General features: G+C 37.1%; 1 protein-coding gene across 1 annotated transcript in view; it reads left to right on the top strand.

The window, feature by feature from the left end:
* The first annotated feature begins 5,165 nt into the window (after nt 1-5,165).
* Nucleotides 5,166-21,557, top strand: part of samd1a (sterile alpha motif domain containing 1a) — a 19,650-nt gene continuing 3,258 nt past the window's right edge. Inside the window, 6 exon segments of the mRNA NM_001316989.1 lie at nt 5,166-5,651; nt 12,927-13,185; nt 13,371-13,498; nt 13,581-13,638; nt 16,497-16,572; nt 17,904-18,018. Of these exon segments, the coding sequence (NP_001303918.1) occupies nt 5,310-5,651; nt 12,927-13,185; nt 13,371-13,498; nt 13,581-13,638; nt 16,497-16,572; nt 17,904-18,018 (978 nt within the window). The 5' untranslated portion in view covers nt 5,166-5,309.

Raw genomic sequence — 21,557 nt, 5'->3', positions numbered from 1 at the left:
TATTTTAAAATAATGTTTAACAGACCAAGGAAATGCTCACAGTATGTCTGATAATATTTTTTCTTCTTTATTTGTTTTATTTCGACTAGAATAAAATCATTTTTTTGAAAATTTGAAAGCCATTTCAAGGTCAATATTATTAGCACCTTTAAGCTATACAGTTTTCCTTGATGGTCTACAGAACAAACCATCGTTATAAAATAATTAACCTAAACTGCCTAGTTAATTTAACTAACCTAGTTAAGCCTTTAAATGTCACTTTTAGCTGTATAGAAGTAAAATTATCTAGTAAAATATTATTTACTGTCATCATGGCAAACACAAAATAAATCAGTTATTAGAAATGAGTTATTAAAACTATTATGTATAGAAATGTGTTGAAAAAATCTTCACTCAGTTAAACAGAGAAAATAAATAGGGGGGCTAATAATTCTGACTTCAACTGTAGATATAAAGATTAATTTAAACTAAATAGATTGTCGCATGTTTTATAATATAGTGTAAGGTGCATTGTGTTTCTTATTATTTACCATGTATACACAGACATTACATGAAACATTAGATCATGAAAATGTACTTGAAAGTCCTGGAAAAGTCCTGGAAAGTCATTGGATTTTAGTAGTAAAAATGTAACCCTGTATTGAGTTAAGGTAACCTAAATTGTTTGAGGAAACTGATTTATACAAACCACTTGAGTTAAAAAACAAATCTACAGTTGAAGGCAGAATTATTAACCCGCCTTTGAATTTTTATTTTTATTCATTCATTTATTCATTCATTTTCTTGTTGGCTTAATCCCTTTATTAATCCTGGGTCGCCACAGAGCGGAATGAACCACCAACTTATCCAGCAAGTTTTTACGCAGCAGATGCCCTTCCAGCCACAACCCATTTCTGGGAAACATCCACACACATAATCACACACACACACTCATACACTATGGACAATTTAGCCTACCTAATTCACCTGTACTGCATGTCTTTGGACTGTGGGGGAAACCGGAGGAAACCCACGCGAAGGCAGGGAGAACATGCAAACTCCACACAGAAACGCCAACTGAGCCGAGGTTCGAACCAGCGACCCAGCGACCTTCTTGCTGTAAGGCGACAGCACTACCTACTGCGCCTCACCCCTTATTTTTTTAAGTTTATTTATTTTTTAAATATTTCCCAAATTATGTTTTATGGAGCAAGGAAATTTTCACAATATGTCTGATAATATTTTTTCTTCCGGAAAAAGTCTTATTCGTTTTATTTTGGCTATAAAAAAAGCAGTTTTTAATTTTTTAAACACCATTTTAGGGTCAAAACTATTAGCCCCTTTAAGCTATATATTTTTTTCCAACAGTCTACAGAACAAACCATCGTCATACAATAACTTGCATAATTACCCTAACCTGCCTAGTTTACCTAATTAACCTAGTTACGCCTTTAAATGTCACTTTAAGTTGTAAAGAAGTGTCTTGAAAAATATCTACAAAAATAATATTTACTGTCATCATGGCAAAGATAAAACAAATCAGTCATTATAAATGAGTTATTAAAACTATTATGTTTAGAAATATGTAGAAAAAACATACACATCTTCTCTCAATTAAACAGAAATTGGGGAAAAAATAAACAGGGTGGATAATAAATCAGGGGGCTAATAATTCTGACTTCAACTGTATATGAGTACTGTGAACTTACTCCATTTAAGTAATGATGAGGTATTTAATTAACTGATTACTGTAAATAGTGATCCGTTCCTTAAAGCGAGTAAACCAATTGCCTTAAAAGCAACAAGTTGACTTGACAAAAATAATCTAAGTAAACCCATTGCAACAATTTTTATAATTATGCAAATTATACTCTCTTTTTTTAAAGTCAGCTAATTCCTTTTTACAGTGTCAGACTATTTTAGCATGTCTGTTTTCAAATAATTACTGTAATTATCACAATACTACATATTTTGTGCTTCATAAAGTCTATAAAATCTACAATTATAGCCTGTATTGAATTTCAAGAGATTTTTACTTAAAAAGCGAGAATAATTTGCTTAAACATAAAAAACTAAGTCAACTTAACAGTTCGGAGTTACAGTAGTTTTACTTAAATTATTTTTGTATAGTTAACTTGTTGCTTTTAATGCAATTGGTTTGCACACTTTAATTAACAAATCACTTTTTACAGTGTTCAACACTGAGTTCAAAACTCTTTTCTAATTAGTAGAATTAACATTCAGTCAATTTTGAGTTAACTTCACTCGTTTCATTTGATAAAGCTGACTGTTAGGTTTTAGTCATTTTTTCACTTTTTATTCTCATTTGTAAGTCGCTTTGGATAAAAGCGTCTGCTAAATTACTAAATTTAATGTAATGTTTTATAGTGCACATTAAGCTTTCACCAGAAGTTTATCATTAGCTGTGCATACTCCATTGTTATTATTCTCTTTTATGTTTTGCCATTAATGTCTTTTAAGCCACTGGTTTACCCATTTTGTCTTCCAGAAGTTTTTAATCATGTACAACAGAACAGAATAAACTATACCACATTTTATTTTTTAAAGAAAGGCAGAAAATGTAACATTTTGACAATATATGCTTAATGACCATGCGACTGCAGTTGCACCTGTGTTCTTTTTTTTCACATTATTTGAAACCTTAAAATATACACTTGATTTTTATATAAATTGAATGTGATATTCTAGTCATTAGTCACATGATTATGACCTGACAGGACAGATGAGAGCCTGCGAACAAAGATGCAGGATCCCATTTCATGAATTTCTCATGCTCCTGCACAGGCCGGGCATGATACTTTAGGGTTGTGTGGAAATGCAAAAAGATATCATTAACCAGGTAGTATAAAATATCAATCTTACTGATATGTGCAGGATTACAAAGCCATACACAACCCACAATGCAAAATGCCTTTGACAATTTGTGGATTTGTGAATTCTGAATTTCTCACACATATTTAAATAAATGAAAAAAATAAAGGCTCTTATTAGAGTCAGTGGTTCCATGAAAAACATCCATACACTCAAATAAATGGCATTACTTATTTAAAATCAGCTGAAACGTCACAATTATTGAGTTTTGTTGTGACAATTTAATTGTTTAACGTTCAATCAACTTAAATTAACCTTAATTCCTTCATGTTGTCCTAACACAAATCGATTGTGTGAAACCAACCATTACATTTGACAAAAAGGAACCTATTTAAAAAATTTATTTTTAAATAATCATTTTAGAGCCTTTTTTTGTATGATTTTTTTTTATCACTTTAATACTTTAATTGGTCGACAAACAATTTGGACACAGTGTTGGGGTAATTTTTTCAGTTGGTTTAAATGATAAGTTTCAACCTGGTTTCTCCATATTTGATCCAAAGTTGGGTTAGACAAATCAGCATTTTTCTTAAATGACAACTGATAATATTTGTTTTTGTTTAATTGAAGACAAAAGTAAACTGGACTGACACAGTTTCAATTTACTAGAACTTCTATGTTAAGCTGCTTTGACACAATCTACACTATAGCGCTATAGAAAAAAACATGAATCGAATTGAAAGAAGCACAATGAGCTTCAAATGTTTATTGTACACTGCTTTATTTTACAAATTATTTAAAAAATAGTAGTTATTGTGTCAAGTGGTTGGGTGTGCCAAAAATTTAAGGTGCTTACAGCAACCCAAGTTCCTTTCCTGGATTGAGGTACTTTACCAATCCTTCCCTTCCACACTTTCCTGTCTATACCCTTCATTATCTTGTCTAATAAAAAGTGAAAAAAAAACTTAAAAAAATAGTAGCTATTTTTTAATAAATTCTTTCCATCAAATACAGTATGTACAGTGTCAAACACCGTCAATTATTGGGTTAAAACGTGTCATTTAAATTTATTTGTACATAGTCAACATTTGAAGTGGATCAAAATCTTTCATGTTGTCCTAAAACTATTGAACAACACCCTTTCTTGTCTTAAAACAATTTTGAAAAAGAAGAAAAAAAAATGTCCAACAACCATATTACAGCAACTTTTTTTGAGTATGGTGAACACAAAGGAAAATATTTTGAAGAATGTTAGAAACTAGTAACCATTGAGATTCATAAAGCTCATAAGTCAGTGGTTACATGTTTTCAACATTCTTCAAAATATATTTTGTGTTCAACAGAAAAAAGAAACAGCTTTGGAAGTAAAGGATGAAGGCTTTTACATTTTTTTTTTTTTTTTTAAACCTTGTTTCAAATCAAATATTGTAATGTTATTATTTTGGTACAACTGCTTGATTTGAATCAATCCACTAAAACATAAATGTTACAAATAATGTTTTTTTTTTTTTTTTTTTTTTGCATCGATGCAATAGAAGAACCATTTATTTATTTGGGTGAAAATCATTTAAGTGATTTAAAGGACATTTGAAAAAAATAATTGTTAGTGCCCTGGAAAGGTTCCATTGATGTTAAAAGTCTTTATGGGACCATTTGCTAAAAGAACCTTTACTAAAGATTGAAAAATGTTCTGGACCACAAAACCATCTTGTCACATGGGTATAATTTTGGCTTGTGAAGCCAAATTTATGCAAAAATTGTTAGAATAGGCAAAATATCCGTGAAGATTTGTTGCAAATTTGCTATACTGTAAATAAATTAAAATGCAGTTTTTGATTAGTAATGTACACTGTTAAAACTTATTTTTTTGTCAATCTTACATGCAATTTTCTCAATATTTATTTGTTTAGATTTTTAAATTTTGTTTTGCAGATCAGACTCCAAATAAGCTATTTTGTATCTCCACAACCACAATGGAAAGCTTACTTATTCAACTTGCAGAAGATGTATGAATCTCAATTTTCACAAACTGACCCTTAAGAGATATGGTGGTCGAGTGTCCTAATTATTCTCTTTATAGGAAAAACAGTGATGAGTTTGATGAAATGGAAGGGCACTAATGCTGTTTGGATAGCTCACTGACATTTAACTCTATTGCCAACATGGTTTTCTAAAACATATTTTTAAGGCAGATTGCAAATTTAAACAATGGACATAAATGAAAAACGTTTTCACTCATAATGCGCAATTATTTCAAAAATGGTAAGCTGAACGCATTCCAAAACAGCGCAAGTCCACCTTAAATGTCCTAGTGGCGGGACGCGCATCTCGCGCATTCCACCTTAAAAGCGCTCAATGTGATCAACGCACGCGTACAGTATGTTTCCGTTTTTTCTCCAGCGCGCTCGCACCGCGGCTCGAAAGACTGCGAGCGTCACGTCAGAGGCAACATTGACGCACTTCATCCACTCCAGCGAGCCCGAAGCCCGGCAAGAATAATGTCTGAGCCGTACCGCGAATGGATCCTGGGCTCCATAGACTCGCTGAGGTCGAGGAAAGCGCGTCCGGACCTGGATAGGATCTGCAGAATGGTGAAAAGACGACACGGCTCGGACTGGGACCGAACCCGGTCAGAGCTGGAGAAACTGATAGAGGAGCAAGCGGTGCTCAAAGTCAACTATAAAGGCTCGGTTTCCTATCGCAACGCGGCCAAGGTGCTTAGAGGCAGGAGGAGAACCGAGCAGAGCAAGTGTGCGGGCAAACAGCCTTCTCTCGCGGACTGGAGCGCCTGCGACAGCGCGCAGGGTCCCGTGGATGAGGATCACATGGAGGACATGGAAGTAAGTAAAGCGAGCGCTGCTGCTGCTGGAGTGACGGGCAAGAAAACGAATGTTTTCTCCCGAGTTGAACTGTTGTAGCGTTTGCAAACATGAAGGCAAGTGCACACGCACAGAGAGAGAGAGAGAATGAGGCGCGCGCGCGGACTGGCGCAGACGGGGAGCGGCGCGGAGATTCAGGAGCGGCGGAAAATCGCCAACAATGGAAGCGCTTGATCTGCGAGCTCACAATCTTTCAGGGCGAGTTTTTTGAGCGCTGTCTTGAGTGCCAAAACTTAACTTTCGCCATAAAATCCGTGTTTAGTAATGCAAACTCGCTGGGGGAAAGTAGCCAAAACATCACGGTTCAGCCGACTGACGCATTTTTTGACGCCGGAGATAATTATCTTAGCGATTATGTACCACCTATAGGCTGCATATTTGCACTTGCCCGGTCGTGACAGTCAATACGACAGTTAATGGAGATCACTGAAGCGCGAGTTATTAGAAAGGGCTGCTGTGATCCTTTATGCTCGTGCACGCGAACTAAGTGCGAACGAAGTCGTCAGTTGGGCTCGTGGACTTGCCCTACATTTTTATGCGTTGAGCCGAGGTGAACGTTAGTTCTGGAGTTGTTTTCACGTGGAAAATGTCGGCTATAGCCACGTTTAACATTGGCTTGGTTTGGGACGCGCTCGTCTCAGACAGGCAGCGCTCCTCCAGAGCGGAGCGGGGCGGGTTTATGAATATTAACGAGGCTGCCTGAAGTTCGCCACTGGCGTGGCTGATTAATATTCATAACCGCAGCACGCTTTTTCTGACTTGCGTAACTTAATATTCATAAGCCCGCGCGCTTCTGTTTGATTCTGAACGTTACGTTACTTAATATACATGAGGCCGCCCCCTTCACTCTGCCGCTAGTCCGAGTTCAGCGCGCCTCCCATCAGCAAGCTCGCTCCGTAATGTTGCTCATGCTGTATAAAATAAGTTATTTCGATTTGCGTATTACTCCAATAGCACGTCTTTTAACACCATAGTCCAAAGTGTCTCAATAATTGACACTCGAAGCCTACGAAAAAATGGAGGAAGAGAAATTTGCGGCTCGCTGCTGTGTGGATAAACAGTGCGCGCGGCCTTCACTCGAGCCCACGATAATCCCGTGTTCATTGGGCCGGATTGAGCGTAATCTTAAAGTGTAACGTTAACAGTCGAAATGTATTTGTTTCAGCGTGAAATACTGTTCGATTGTGGTACTGCTAATCGTGAAGTCATGTTGGCATGCTAATGTTTTCTTTCTTCCATCAGCTGACTGTTTATCATGCTTGTCTCCCCTCACCCCCCTCCTCAAGATATTTTTGCACTAGCGAGTTCACCGAAACAGCAGTGTTTGATTTAATTAAGTAGACCATGGACATCTGCCATTTAACAGTTTATTATAGGTGGTTTTCTTTTTGGTTTAGTCTCTTTATTAATCAAGGGTCGCCACAGCGGAATGAACCCCCAACTCATCCAGCGCATGTATTACTCGGCGCATGCCCTTCCAGCTGCAACCCATCACTGGGAAACACAGATTGTCAAACAACATGAAACAAAACAATCTATAAAATAAAAAACACCTGCAAATATATACATTGTAACTCAAAACACAAAAACTGCAACATTAAAACCAAAATTTGGGGTAAATATGCGAAACACCCTGGCATTTAGATGGACTTTTTAGCCAATACAATCTGCATTTGAATATAGTTCACTCTAGGAGGGTTTAAATTTAAATTTTATTTGTATTCCCTTTTTTTAAGGTATACATGGGAAATATTAATTCATTCATTTTCTTTTCGGCTTAGTCCTTTTTATTAATCGTGGGTCATCACAGCAGAATGAACCGCCAATTTATCGAGCATATGTTTTATGCAGCAGATGCTGTTCCAGCTGCAACCCATCTCTGGGGATACATCCATACACATTCATTCACACTCATACACTACAGACAATTTAGCTTACCCAATTCACCTGTACAGCATGTCTTTGAACTGTGGGGGAAACCGGAGCACCCGGAGAAAATCCATGTGAATGCGAGGAGAACATGCAAACTCCACACAGAAACGCCAACTGACCCAGCTGAGGCATAAACCAGCAACCTTCTTTTTGTGAGGCAACAGCACTACCTACTGCACCACTGCGTCACCCACTTGGGAAATATTTTTAAAGAATAAAAAATTTATGGAGTGCTAATAATTTGGGTTTTAACTGTGTATATTTTAGATAAATTAGATATTGGAAACCATTAGTATTGATAAAATTGTGTAGTGTTAGACGCTTGATCTTTTTAACGTTTCACCAGTGGATGCAGTAGAAAAAAACAGTAATATTGCAAAATATTTCCATCTAAAATAAGTATTCTCTATTTATAGTCCCTTTATTAATCCGATACACTACGGACAATTTAGCCTACCCAATTCACCTGTACCGCATGTCTTTAGACTGTGGGGGAAACCGGAGCACCCGGAGGAAGCCCACGCGAAGGCAGGGAGAACATACATACTCCACACAGAAACGCCAACTGAGCCAAGGTTTGAACCAGCGACCTTCTTGCTGTAAGGCGACAGCACTACCTACAGCGCCACTGCCTCGTGTATTCTCTATTTTGTAGTTTTTATATTTTTGGTTTACATGTATCCTACTCCTAACTACACAGGACACAACACAAAGTTGTAAAATTTCAATTTTAGAAACTTTCTATCAACTATTGTTAATATTTAGTAAGTTGGTTATTTAGATGCTTTTAAAAAAGTATATTATAAATGATATGTGAGAAATTTAAAACTAACGTATATATACTCCCCTGGTCACTTTATTAGGTACACCTGACCAACTGCTCGTTAATGCAAATTTCTAATCAGCCAATCACATGACAGCTAATCGATGCATCTAGACATGCTTAAGTGGATCTGCCGCAGTTCCAACAGTGCAGCAGAATGAGGAAGAAAGGTGATTTAAGTGACTTTGAAGGTGGCAATGTTGTTGGTGCCAAACTGGCTGGTCTGAGTATTTCAGAAACTGCTGATCTACAGGGATTTTCACGCACAACCATTTTTAGGGAGAAAGGTCTTAAAAGTAGAAAATATCCAGTGAGTGACAGTTCTGTGAGAGCTAATGTTTGTTGAAACCAGAGGTCAAAGGGGAATGGCTGGTTCGAGCTAATAGAAAGGCAACAGTAACTCAAATAAACACGCGTTACAAACGAGGTGTGCAGAAGAGCATCTCTGAACAAACAACACGTCCAACCTTGAGGTGGATGAGCTACAGCAGCGGAAGACCACACCGGGTGCCACTCCTGTCAGCTAAGAACAGAAAACTGAGGCTACAATTTGCACAGGCTCACTAAAATTGCACAATAGAACATTGGAAAAACGTTGCCTGTCTGCTGCAACATTCGGATGATAAGGTCAGAATTTGGCATCAACAACATGAAAGCATGGATACATCCTGCCTTGTATCAATGGTTTAGGCTGGTGATGGTGGTGTAATGGTGTCAGGGATATTTTCTTGGCACACTTGGGGCCAGTTAGTACCAATTGAGCACTGTGTCAAAGCCACAACCTACCTGAGTATTGTTGCTGACTATGTCCATCCCTTTATGACCACAGTGTACCCATCTTCTGATGGCTACTTCCAGCATAATAACGCTCCATGTCATAAAGCGCAAATCATCTCAGACTGGTTTCTAGAACGACAGAGTGAGTTCACTGTACTCAAATGGCCTCCACAGTCAACAGAGCGCAATCCAATGCGCTTATTTCACACAGCTGCCATTTTAAAGGGCCATGAAACCCCTTCGTTTCAGACCTCTACTTTGAAAAAAGACAAAAGTGGGCGTGTCGGAGGAGCAAAAGAGGGATGGTGTGGGAGTGTCGATTTGACCACGCGCTGAGTTTCAGAGTCAAAACAATCACACACACACACAGGGGAGAAAGTGACTGTGTTTACATGGACATCTGTAATCAAATTATTTGCCAAATTATTAAATGGTGGACTTTAACTGCAGTTTGGCACTTTCATTCAGGGAATTCATTTGTGCCCCTTGTGACAAACAAGATATTTGATTCGAGGAACTGCTGTAAGCATGTATCTTTCATGCAATGTTTGATACCGCACGGTGAATGAGAGAAAAAAATAAACTCTGCATTTCTCTGTAACTTAGATGCACTCGGCAGGTAAGCCGCATGTGTTATTCCGGTTACAAAATGCGGTGAAAATCCTAGATGACGGTAATAGTTTGGTTGTGGTGCTAACATGTTTGCACTCAGTGCAATAGTTAGTTCGATACGAACAAACTGAATAAACAAAGACCGCTGGTCGCTCACTTACCAAATCTGTAGAGACAGGACAATCCACAGCAACTAGAACCACGTCTTTATTAAGAGGAGACGAGCTTCAAAAATTCGTTTCAAACCGGAAGTACGAATTTGCTCGAAATAACGCAAAAACTACCAATTTTCACTTTTTAGTGAGATGTGTCCTAGTAGTGTTTTTATAAGTGTGGGATACATATATAACTGTCAACAGCTCAAAAGATGTGTTTTGGTGTTTCGTGACTCTTTAAAGAACCAAAGTGAGGCTGGGGTGGGAAGAAAACCTAGAAGTATAGAATCAGCACTGTAAACATTGCAGTAACATGCTGTGGACTACAAACCTCCCGCTGTTGCCGAGATTTCAAAATGCAGAAATGGTGTAAACATCACTTTAATATCATTCAGTAAGTTTAATTTAAATCGTTAAAAGCAACTTAGCTTCAAACAACATCTCAATCTCTGTAAGAGTAATATGCTCAAGTGTCCTCCTAGGCTTCAGTTCATGACACCAGTTAAACACCATGGGGACGCTTTCCTGCTTTAGCCTGTGTAACCCGGTGAGCGATAAAACACTGCAGTCCTCTGTTGCTCACTTTTGTTTTGTCTGTAATAGTGTTGTCTCAGTACTGAAGTTTTAAAATTGTCCATTTCCTGTTAACAGTCAAGCGCTGCTGAGCGGGTTCATAAACAGCGCTGATTTACCATAGTATTCACCAGTGCTCATCAGTTTACAGCTCTTTACCCAGTGTCCATAGATACACGGACACTGGAGCACGAAGCAGCTGTGAAGATCAGTCGAGTCATCAATCAGATCGCTCGTCTGTGTTTGTACTCGGTAAAAAATGGAGGGTGAACTGATGACTTCTCGGCCAATCACAGTAATTTCTGTTGAGCACTGGTGAACACAATGGCAAATCAGCGCTGTTTTAAGAAAGCCATCGACAGTGCCTTAAATGTTAATGGGAAATTGATGTTTTTTTTAAAAAATTTAGTATCGTGACAAGTCTAATATTGTGAAAGAATTAGTTCATTACTTGAGTTTGATAAATGGCATCTAAAACATGTGTTTGGCAACGAAAACATTACTAACTAGTGCTATTTCCCCTAACTTAGCTGAAAATGAGCTCTGATATCCCTTATTATATTCACCATTTATTCATTCAGAACGGACCTTCGGGTCACTCGGAAGGTGGTGAAATCATAAATTTGTTTCGCTTTCTCTTTGCTGATGAGATATACAGCCAGGTACATAACGTTCCTATGTACCTCCCAACGATACTTCTAAGTTTCTTCTCATCGCAGCCTCGATTTTGCTTTTAAAAATGGCGGTCGCGTGAAATCAGTCAATAGAGCACTTTTGGCATGTGGTGGAACAGGAGATTTGCATCATGGATGTGCAGCCAACAAATCTGCAGCAACTGCGTGATGTAATCATGTCAATGTGGTCCAAAATCTCTGAGGAATATTTCTAGTATCTTGTTGAATCTGTCATGAAAGATCTTGGTCCAACATTCTTACCTGACACTGTACATCTGATTGGTCTGTGTAGCATCCGTTTATTTGATTATTCCTTTTATTCTGGAAAATGAAACGCCAGAAAAACAGTCAATATTTAGTTTTTCTGTTTATTCTGAAGGCACACAAAAAATAAAAGGAGTAATCAAATGACTGAATGGTACTTGGACCCTGATTGACCCTGCTCTGCCTGTCCCTCAATAATGTCTTTCTTCTTGCCTGTGATCTACTTTGGCTTTAAGAATGAGTGCTTATAAAAATACTAATATCACAAATTGCCTTAATATGTGAACGTTTTGTACTTATTGGCATTTAAGTGCACTGAAAAATAATCTTATGTCCATTTTCCTTTTCTCATTTTATCTAGTCACTGCAAGACTAGATTATACACAATGGTAATTCAAAGGGCTTTACATAAAGTACGTAAACCTATAAAAAGTAATCACAACAATAAAAACAAGGAACTTAAAAAAGATTAAAATTGTTATTTCAAAGGAATTAAGTTATGTACGAACAGAATGGAAATTGATTATACAAAAAACAGTGCGGCCAGTTCGGACATAGCACAGTGCTCATTTAGCAAATGCATAGCTAAACAATATGCTCAACTGTTATAATTCCTACAGCGTTCACCTGATTTGGATTTAAATACCCTCAAAATAAAGCTGACAGTCTGCAGTTAAAGCACATCTTGTTTGTTTCATTTCAAATAGATTGTGTTGGTGTATAGTCAATGTCCAAATACTTATGGACCTAACTGTATATTGTGATATGAATAAAAGTTCACTAGATGACTTAAATACTATTTAGTCAGATTTTAGATACAAAAATTAAATAATCAAATGTAAATAGCACTTCTTACTTAGACTACGTTGTATAAATAATTCAATAAATAATTATTTAGGGCGACGCAGTGGCGCAGTGGGTAGCACGTTCACCTCACAGCAAGAAGGTCGCTGGTTCGATCCCCCAACAAGGTCATAGACATTGCAGTATACTGTAGGTGAATTGGGTAAGCTAAACTGTAATAGTTTGGCAAGTCAGCCACATTTTGTTAAATAATTTAATATACCTGCACAGTATTTTCTATTTTTGTTTGCATAAAACTTTTCATTTTGTTCATTGTACATTAATTAACATTTTTAAATTCTACATTTAAATTTTAGATTCACAGTCATTATTTTTGACATATTATTTAAAATATGTGGCTAATTAACAGCTTTGTACTTTTTTTTTGTGGGGCAAGTGAAAATATTCGGACCAGTAGAAAAAATCTTTAGTGTTGAACCCTGAGGGGTCTCAGGGGTTTAGAACAACATGAGAGTGATAAATTAATAACAATTACAATTTTGGGGGGTGAAATAACCCTTTAACAGTGATCAAAGTATGCTCTAAATAGTAGCAACAATAATAACGGCGCACTGTGTTTCAGGACGAGATGTCCACGACTGCCGGAATGGACAGCAGTATGGACGAGGAGGGGGACGAGAGCAGTCTGGATGCCATGTGTGCTCAGAGCACCGCTGACTCGGGCATCAGCATGAGCCCCATCACCAGCAGTAACACCAGTCTGCCTTTGCCCTCACCCACGTCCTCCAAGAACTCTCCTACCCATGATGATCTGCGGCAGGAGGCCGACAGCGCTTACACTCTGCCTGAGCACATGCAGCCCTCAGGCCAGCAGGACACAGGTACTCGAGTCATGAAGAACAATTTTCATTTTAATTCTAATATTATAACAGAAAAAATTCTCCCCTCCCTTTCATTAACTGGTGACAGACGTCTGACAGAAAGACAGACTTGATCAGAACTGGTGTGTGTAGGTGTGAGACTGGAGTGATTTCAGCTTGCCTTGTGTCTTGATTGTGACCTGCAGGCTGTGTGGTGTTGGTGCAGCAGCCGCAGGCCATCTGTCTCCCGGTTCTGAAAGTGGAGGATGGGCTGCAGGCAGAGGAGAGCACACTCACCCATGATGAGCTGATGTCAGAGCGCACTGTCACCCTGGTAAGCACATCCGTCCTGTGCTTCAATCACAGCACATCTGTCATGATCCTCTGTGTCTCACCATGTGTGTTTGTCGCCGCAGGATGAGGCGGTGAAGTCAGACGGAGGCTCTCATGCTGTCTCTGATCACACCGAGGAGGGTGAGGATGCTTTGACTTTCACTTCCAGTCAGGAAGTAATAAACTGTTTTGTTTTTTAATTAGAGCCAAAAATTGACCTCCAGGATCATTTCTGTAGCCCTGTAAGATACTTTATAAAATGGGCCTATGTTTCTTTATTGGAATACAAGTAGCTTTTTTATCATCTAAACCAGTGTTTCTCAACCACGTTTCTGGGGGACCACCAGCTCTTCACATTTTCCTTAGCTGTGTCCCAAATGGCACACTATACACTATGCACTCATGCACTATGTACTTATGCACTTACACACTCAACAGGATAGTATATGTATGTAGTGTCGTCCCAAATGGCACACTAATTTTTTTAATAAGTGTAAATTCAATCCGTTTCCCTAATGATATTTGACAAATCCGTGAAATAAACGACCGAATTATCAGATAATACCTGCGGTGAGTATAACCGCATTCACCATCGGGAGGCGCTATAATCACTCTCGTAGGAGAATTTTGCTTTCACCATCCAAAATAAATAAAGTTGTTCAACATGTGCACCCGATTGCTCCGCCCCTTCCGCTACGTAAGCAAACCTGCGGTCGTTGAGTGCGTGAAGTGGCCATCATTACACACTTCAGTTTAGCGGCTGAATGAGTGCATCATCCGGGTAATTAAAGTGCACTTATGATTTTTAGACTTTTCAGTGTGAACACACCACTTGCACTATTTATACTACAAAATGGCGTAGAATAGTGCATAAGTATGTGATTTGGGACTCAGCTCTTGTCTCCTTAACTAAACACACCTGATTCAGATCATCAGCTGATTAGCAGAGACTGAAAGACCTGTAATGGGTGTGACAGACGAAAGAGACATGCAAAACATGCAGTGCTAATGGTCCTCCAGAAACAAGGTTGAGAAACACTGATCTACAGATGTCGAACTCAGTTCCTGGAGGGCCACAGGTCTGCACAGTTTAGTTACAACTCTAATTAAACACACCTGATCAAACTAACTAAGTCCTTCAAGCTTGTTTGAAACCTACAGGTAAGTGTGTTGGAACTAAACCGACATATCAACCATATGACCAGATTTTAGAAATGATGAGATGCCTTGCAAAAACATGCATTAAGTGTGTAAACCAGCGACATGAGGAATTAAATGCAATCCAAAATATTTTTTCTTGGTGGGCCAGTTAAAAGATTAAGGGAGCTAATAATTCTGACCTCAGCAATTTGTAAGGATATATAGATAAATTTAAACATTTCTAAGGTCAATATTATTAGCAATATATAAAGTTCAGTTAATGCGTTATTGTGGTAATACATTAATTAATTAATTTAATTGTAGTAATACTTCTAATTTGTTATACATTAAAATAAAAGATATTTTGTTGCATCAAGATCAACAAAAATGTTTTTTTACATTGCAAATATAAAGAAGCTATAATTGTGTGTATGTATGTGTGTGATATATATATATATATATATATATATATATATATATATATATATATATATATATATATATATATATATATATATATATATATATGATATATAAGTCAGAATAATTAGCTCTCTTTTTATTTTTTCATTTTTTTCCAAATTATGTTTAACAGAGCAAGGAAATTTTCACAACATGTCTGATAATATTTTTCTCCCGGAGAAAGTCTTATTTGTTTTATTTTAGCTAGTACAAAGCAGGTTTAAATTTTTAAAAACATTTTAAAGTCAAAATTATTAGCCCCTTTAAGCTATATTTTTGATAGTCTACAGAACAAACTATCGTTATACAATAACTTGCCTAATTACCTTACTTAAACCTTTAAGTGTCACTTTAAGCTGTATAGAAGTGTCTTGAAAAATATCTAGTCAAATATTATTTATTGTCATCATGGCAGAGATGGAAATAAATCAGTTATTAGAAATAAGTTTTAGGTATATATATATATATATATATATATATATATATATATATATATATATATATATATATATATATATATATATATATATACAGTTGAAGTCAGAATTATCAGCTCCCCTGTTTATTTTTTTCCACAATTTTTGTTTAACGGAGAGAGGATTTTTTTAACACATTTCTAAGCATAATAGTTTTAATAACTCATTTCTAATAACTGATTTATTTTATCTTTGTTATGATGAAAGTAAATAATATTTTAACAGATATTTTTCAAGCCACTTCTCTACAGCCTAAAGTGATATTTAAAAGCTTAACTAGGTTAATTAGGTTAACTAGGCAGGTTGGGGTAATTAGGCAAGTTATTGTGTAAAGATGGTTTGTTCTGTAGACTATCGGGGAAAAATATAGCTTAAAGGGGCTAATAATTTTGACCTTAAAATGTTTTTCAAAAAATTAAAAACTGATTTTTTTCTAGCCAAAGTAAATCAAATAAAACTTTCTCCAGAAGCAAAAAATATTATCAGACATACTGTGAAAATGTCCTTGCCCTGTTAAACATTATTATATATATATATTTGAGCTTATTCATTTTAGTTTATTAATTTTTTTTTTTTTTTTTTTATGGTTTAAAAAATACATTAGCTGTTTTGGCATGCATATTTCTGTTTGTTGTTTATGATGAGAGAATTTTCTAGTCCACAAATCTCAGTAACTAACATCTCTTTTGGGACAATGCATTTATGAGGTCAACAGAGATGTGTGTGATATAATTCTCAACACTGCAAGATAATCTAGTGCAAAGTGCACCGATCTAAATGTAATGCTGCAGTCAATGCTATTCAGTCATTTTCACAGTGCCATTTTATGGTTCATTTATGTTAAATTTGTTAGATTTTTTTTGACCCAAGTCTAGTTTCTGTATCTGTCAACTCATTGTCTGTTTTTTGTGATTTTTATAGGTGAAATTTGCAATAAAGAATCCAAGAGCGTGGCCGAGGAAGAAACCATTAACAGTGGAGAGATAAATAATGGAAAGTAAGTGAAAGCTACAATTTTTGTATATATTTAGCAACAAACACTGAAAATATTGAGATTTAAATTCGTAGTGATGTGTTAGTGATACCACTTTAGTTTTAATTTCAAAATGCATCATCATTCTCTTAAATTGATTCTGAGCTTAGTTATTTAACAGCAGTTGATGCTGTATGATTTAAAAACAGCCATATACTGCTTGTATCCAGTTCCTTACAAATACCCATCCACTATCTGCCACTTATCTGTGGCTGGGTCACAGGGGCAGCAGTTTCAGGAGAGAACCCATAGGTCTCCTCTCTATGGGACAAGTCACCCCAACTGGCTTCTCTCAATGTGAAGGAGCAGTGGCTCTTTTTCGAGTTCCTTCTTACTACCTATAGGGTGTGCCCTGCAAATAAAACTCAGCCGCTTATATCCAAGATCTTCTTCTTTCCATCATGACTCAAAGCTCATGACCATAGTTGAGAGTATGAAAGTAGATTGACGCCTAAATTGAGAGGTTTGCCTCATCCTTTTCTATAGAAGACCAATACATCAACCGCATCAATCTGTCTTCTAATCATGATTAGACTCGATTTTCGAACACAGAAACATTGAACCTGAAACAAAAAGTTTATATCTTCTATTTATCTAGAAAAGGTTTAAGTGAATTCAAGAATGTGAGCTGTTTACATTAATCTTGTGAAATAAAAGCAAGTTTACAGGACTCAGCTAAAAGTACAAGTGCACTTCCTCATAAGAATTTGAGTGTATTGTTTAAAAATAGCCTAGATTATCTCCTGTTGTTAAAAACTAGCTTAGAAAACTAGCTTAGAATGACATCTGCTGATGTAAAAAACTAGCCTAGATTACCACCTGTTGTTAAAAACTAGCAGTCTTCTCTGAAACTAGCCTAGAGTGCCCTCTGCTGCCTTAAAAAGTAGCCCAAGAGCATCACCTGCTATTAAAACTAGCCTAGAGCGCTATCTGCTGTTAAAACTGGCCTAGAGCACCATCTGCTGGTAAAAAAACTGTCCTAAAGCACCATCTGCTGTAAAAACTAGTTTAGACTGCCATTTAGTGATTTAAAAACTAGCCAAGAGTGACATTTGTTGCTAAAAACTAGCATAGAGCAACGTCGGCTGTTCAAAATAACCTAGAGTGCCACCTGCTGATAAAAACTAATCTCAGAATCAATTCGAAAGAGAATAGAGATTCATTTAGGAAATCTCAGCACAGAATTTTTGCCACAGATCTAGTAGTGAGAAGTTTCTGTGGCATCAAGCAGAAATGTTTCCAGCACTTTTCTGGGTGTTTTTCTGACACAAAGGTGTGTATCTGTTGATTTTCAGTGATGTGGTAAAAGAAGAGATAAGCCAGGACCCTCTGCTGTGGAGCGTGGCTGATGTGGCCAGATACTTCACGTCTGTGGGCTTCCCTGAGCAGGCGCTGGCTTTCAGGACACAGGTTAGTACTTCAGTAAAACACACCTGACGTTTTTGAACATGAAACCTACTGAAACTAAAATTATTTGCATCCAAAATTTCAATCCAGCTAATTGTGTCAATTGGGTTTACACACTGCCTCCGAAACTTCAATCTGTCATTAAAAATTTTTTTTAAACATTTTAATTGGATTTTCTGAGATTTTCATATCCACAGCAAGCATTTTGAGAGGGGTTTTGACAATTGCGAGCCATTGTACAAGTGAAAGCCAAAAGGCAGATTATGGCAAATGAGGAACAGCTTGTCTCAGTATCAAACTGAGCCACTGACATCCTGAAATTAACTTTGAATCTCTCGGGATCATCCCACAGCTCTTTGATAAGAAGCTGAGCTCTCTTTCTACTCTGCACAATCTAATAAGGAGAGAATGGACCCAATATTTCCTGATTCTTTTTTTTTAAAGAGAGAGGACAAAAAAATCAATCATTCCCACATCTTGCAGACCCCATTTTGTATTGATTTGTGATGATGATGATTATTATTATTATTATTATTAGGGCTCAAGCAGGCGTTCATCTAAAAGTAGGGCTCGAAATTGTGACCATTCTGATCACATTTGCTCCCGAAATTTTATCTATGTGACCTCAAAATATATTTGGGAGCATTTGTGCGTGTGCATAAAATTGTTGTGTGCAACCAGTTTTTACTGCAAAGTGTTCACCACATGTGCTGATTTAGGAGTTATTCACGCAGAATGCATCTCTGCACTTGAAACGCGAAACAGTGCTCAGGAACAGTTGTCATGTCAACTTGCTGCAGTAAACAAAGCCTGCAATGCTTGCCCCGCCTTTACGCTATTCTTATTTGCCCACTGCTCTAAAACTGAACGCCAAAGGATTGGTTAATATCAGCTGTCAATCACTCAGTCAATGCTTCTGGCTTGGGATGACAGGAAGAGCTACTACCGCGAAAAACTGTAAAGCGCTGAAGAGTAGAATGAAAATAACACTGATAGAATTTGTTTTAGAAATCATCTAAAGTTACAAATAATGACACATTTTAGTAGTGATCATGTACTGAATGTTAATCCACTATCAACACTTTTTGAAGAGTGGATAAAAGACTTCCATTGGCTTCAAGTCTGCTATGAAAAGTCTGTGGGATGGAATTTTGAGGTAACTGTTTGCCACATCTTGCACGTCTCACGAGAGATTCTGCTATTTGTAAAAATTAGCAACACATACACCATCGCAAACGCTGTTGCGCTGAGTAAACTAATATCGCTACTCATTAAAAGACCGGTATTGCTGTATATTGTGGTATTAACATGACGTATTCATATAATAAGGTATAGTATTGACCTTATTCTAAAATGCGGAAGTGCGCCTGTTTTCGCGATTGTCTTAGAACTTCCGTTTCAGTCGCCTATGGGAGAAATGACAAGGAATAATAAACGGCAAAAAACGGTCAAACTACTTGCTCTACAAACAAATGTTTGAATGACTATACAGACCAAGTAGAATAATATAACAAGGAAATATCAGTTTGCAACATCAAACTGCGAAACGAGCAGTTTTTAATGTCTAAACATGAATGGAAGTGAATGAGACCGAAAGTCTCGTGCCAAAAAGATTCAAATGGCAGCGCCCGCTCGTCTGCGGAGAATAAGGTCAATAAGGTAAAAAGCATCAGTGCACTATCAGACACTACCCGTGAGAACAGCACTGTTAAATCGTTAACAGATTCAAACCATGTCAAGCAGTAGGTTCTGGGCCGGTGAGTGAACCGTGTATAATTTGGTGACTCAGTTATGTTCTAAAAATATTTAAAAATTGACATAAAAATTTTCTTGTGATAACGGGATTTCGTTGAGACACATTTTTCCTCACACATGCATATATATTTTTTTGCTTGTTAGTTTTATTAGTGTTGATTTCAAATGCAATAAATCTGTTTGTATAAAACGTGTAGTAACGGTGCTCATAATTGGTGTGTGCCACTAAATTTTGGCTGATGCGCCTACATTTTTAAAGTTAGGAGCACCGGTGCTATCAAGAAAAAAGGTTAATTTCGAGCCCTGAAAAGTTATGATATTTGGTACACTGATAGAGGACAACGACTTTATTAACTACAGCAAATTTGGACCTTCTAACTCAAGGGTGTCCAAACTCAGTCCAGGAGGGCCGGTGTCCTGGAGAGTTTAGCTCCTACCCTAATCAAACACACCTGAACCCACTAATCAAGCTATCACTAGATATTCACCTTATTCTCCGCGGACGAGCGGGCGCAGCCATTTGAATCTTTTTGGCACGAGACTTCCGGTCTCATTCACTTCCATTCATTTTTAGTCATTAAAAACTGCTCGTTTCGCTGTTTGATGTTGCAAACTGATATTTCCTTGTTATATTATTCTACTTGGTCTGTATATTCATGCAAACATTTGTTTGTAGAGCAAGTAGTTTGACCGTTTTTTGCCGTTTATTATTCCTAGTCATTTCTCCCATAGGCGACTGAAACGGAAGTTCTAAGACAATCGCGAAAACAGGCGCACTTCCACATTTTAGAATAAGGTCAATACTAGAAACTTGGCAGTTGTTAGAAGCAGGTTGGAGGCTTGGAGCTAAACTCAGCAGCTAAACACTAGCCCTCCTGGACCGAGTTTGGACTACCCCTGCTCTCAAACTCAAGCGCCACCACTTGTCCAAAGTTGCAATTTTGAAATGCTTATAACTTTTGAACTGTAAGCTGTCAAATCAAATTTCTAATTTTCTATGAATCCTTGGCTTATGGCATAAGTCTTAAACTCAATTCCTGGAGGGCTGCAGCTCTGCAAAGTTTTCCTCCAACCCTAATCAAACACAGCTGATCCAAATAATCAAGTTGTTCAATACTACTAGAGACTATTAAGCAGGTGTGAGTTGGAGCTGGTTGGAGCTGAACTGTGCAGAGCTGCGGCCCTCCAGGAATTGAGATTAAGACCTTTGGCTTATGGTAATTCAATTTGCCACCAAATTTCAAAAATCGTAAGGTTTTGTTTTTTGTTTTTCTATTTTTATTGATTCATAATCATTATTAGGAGTGTAACGGATCATGGTTGATCTGTGATTCTTATGAATCACAACCAACAGTTCGGACAACACGAGACCTGCATATTAATACATTTTTTTACTTGTAGATTAATCCTAAATTTCTAACAGTTGCAGAGAGATCGCTACTAGCATCATTCAAATCACATGTATGAAAACGTTTAGGTTTGTCTGTAAAATAAAATAATGACAGATGAAATTATGGTAGGTTATTTTGAATTTGGTGGGTTTCTTAGATTATTAAAGGTGTGTTCTGTCACTTCTTGTTTAGCCTGTATTAATGCATTTGCTGTAAGCTTCATGAATAATCATTAAAAGATTGGGATCTCAACACCCACGCAACATAAATTATAAATGATGGTCATTTCATTTATTTTCTTTTCGGCTTAGTCCCTTTATTAATCTGGTGTCGCCACAGCAATATGAACCGCTAACTTATCCAGCATATGTTTTACGCAGTGGATTCCCTTCCAGC

The sequence above is a fragment of the Danio rerio genome, chromosome 3 (genome assembly GCF_049306965.1).
Source record: "Danio rerio strain Tuebingen ecotype United States chromosome 3, GRCz12tu, whole genome shotgun sequence".
NCBI classification, from domain to species: domain Eukaryota; kingdom Metazoa; phylum Chordata; class Actinopteri; order Cypriniformes; family Danionidae; genus Danio; species Danio rerio.
The sequence above is the reverse complement of the archived record's forward strand: the minus strand, read 5'-3'. Positions and strand labels throughout refer to the sequence as shown.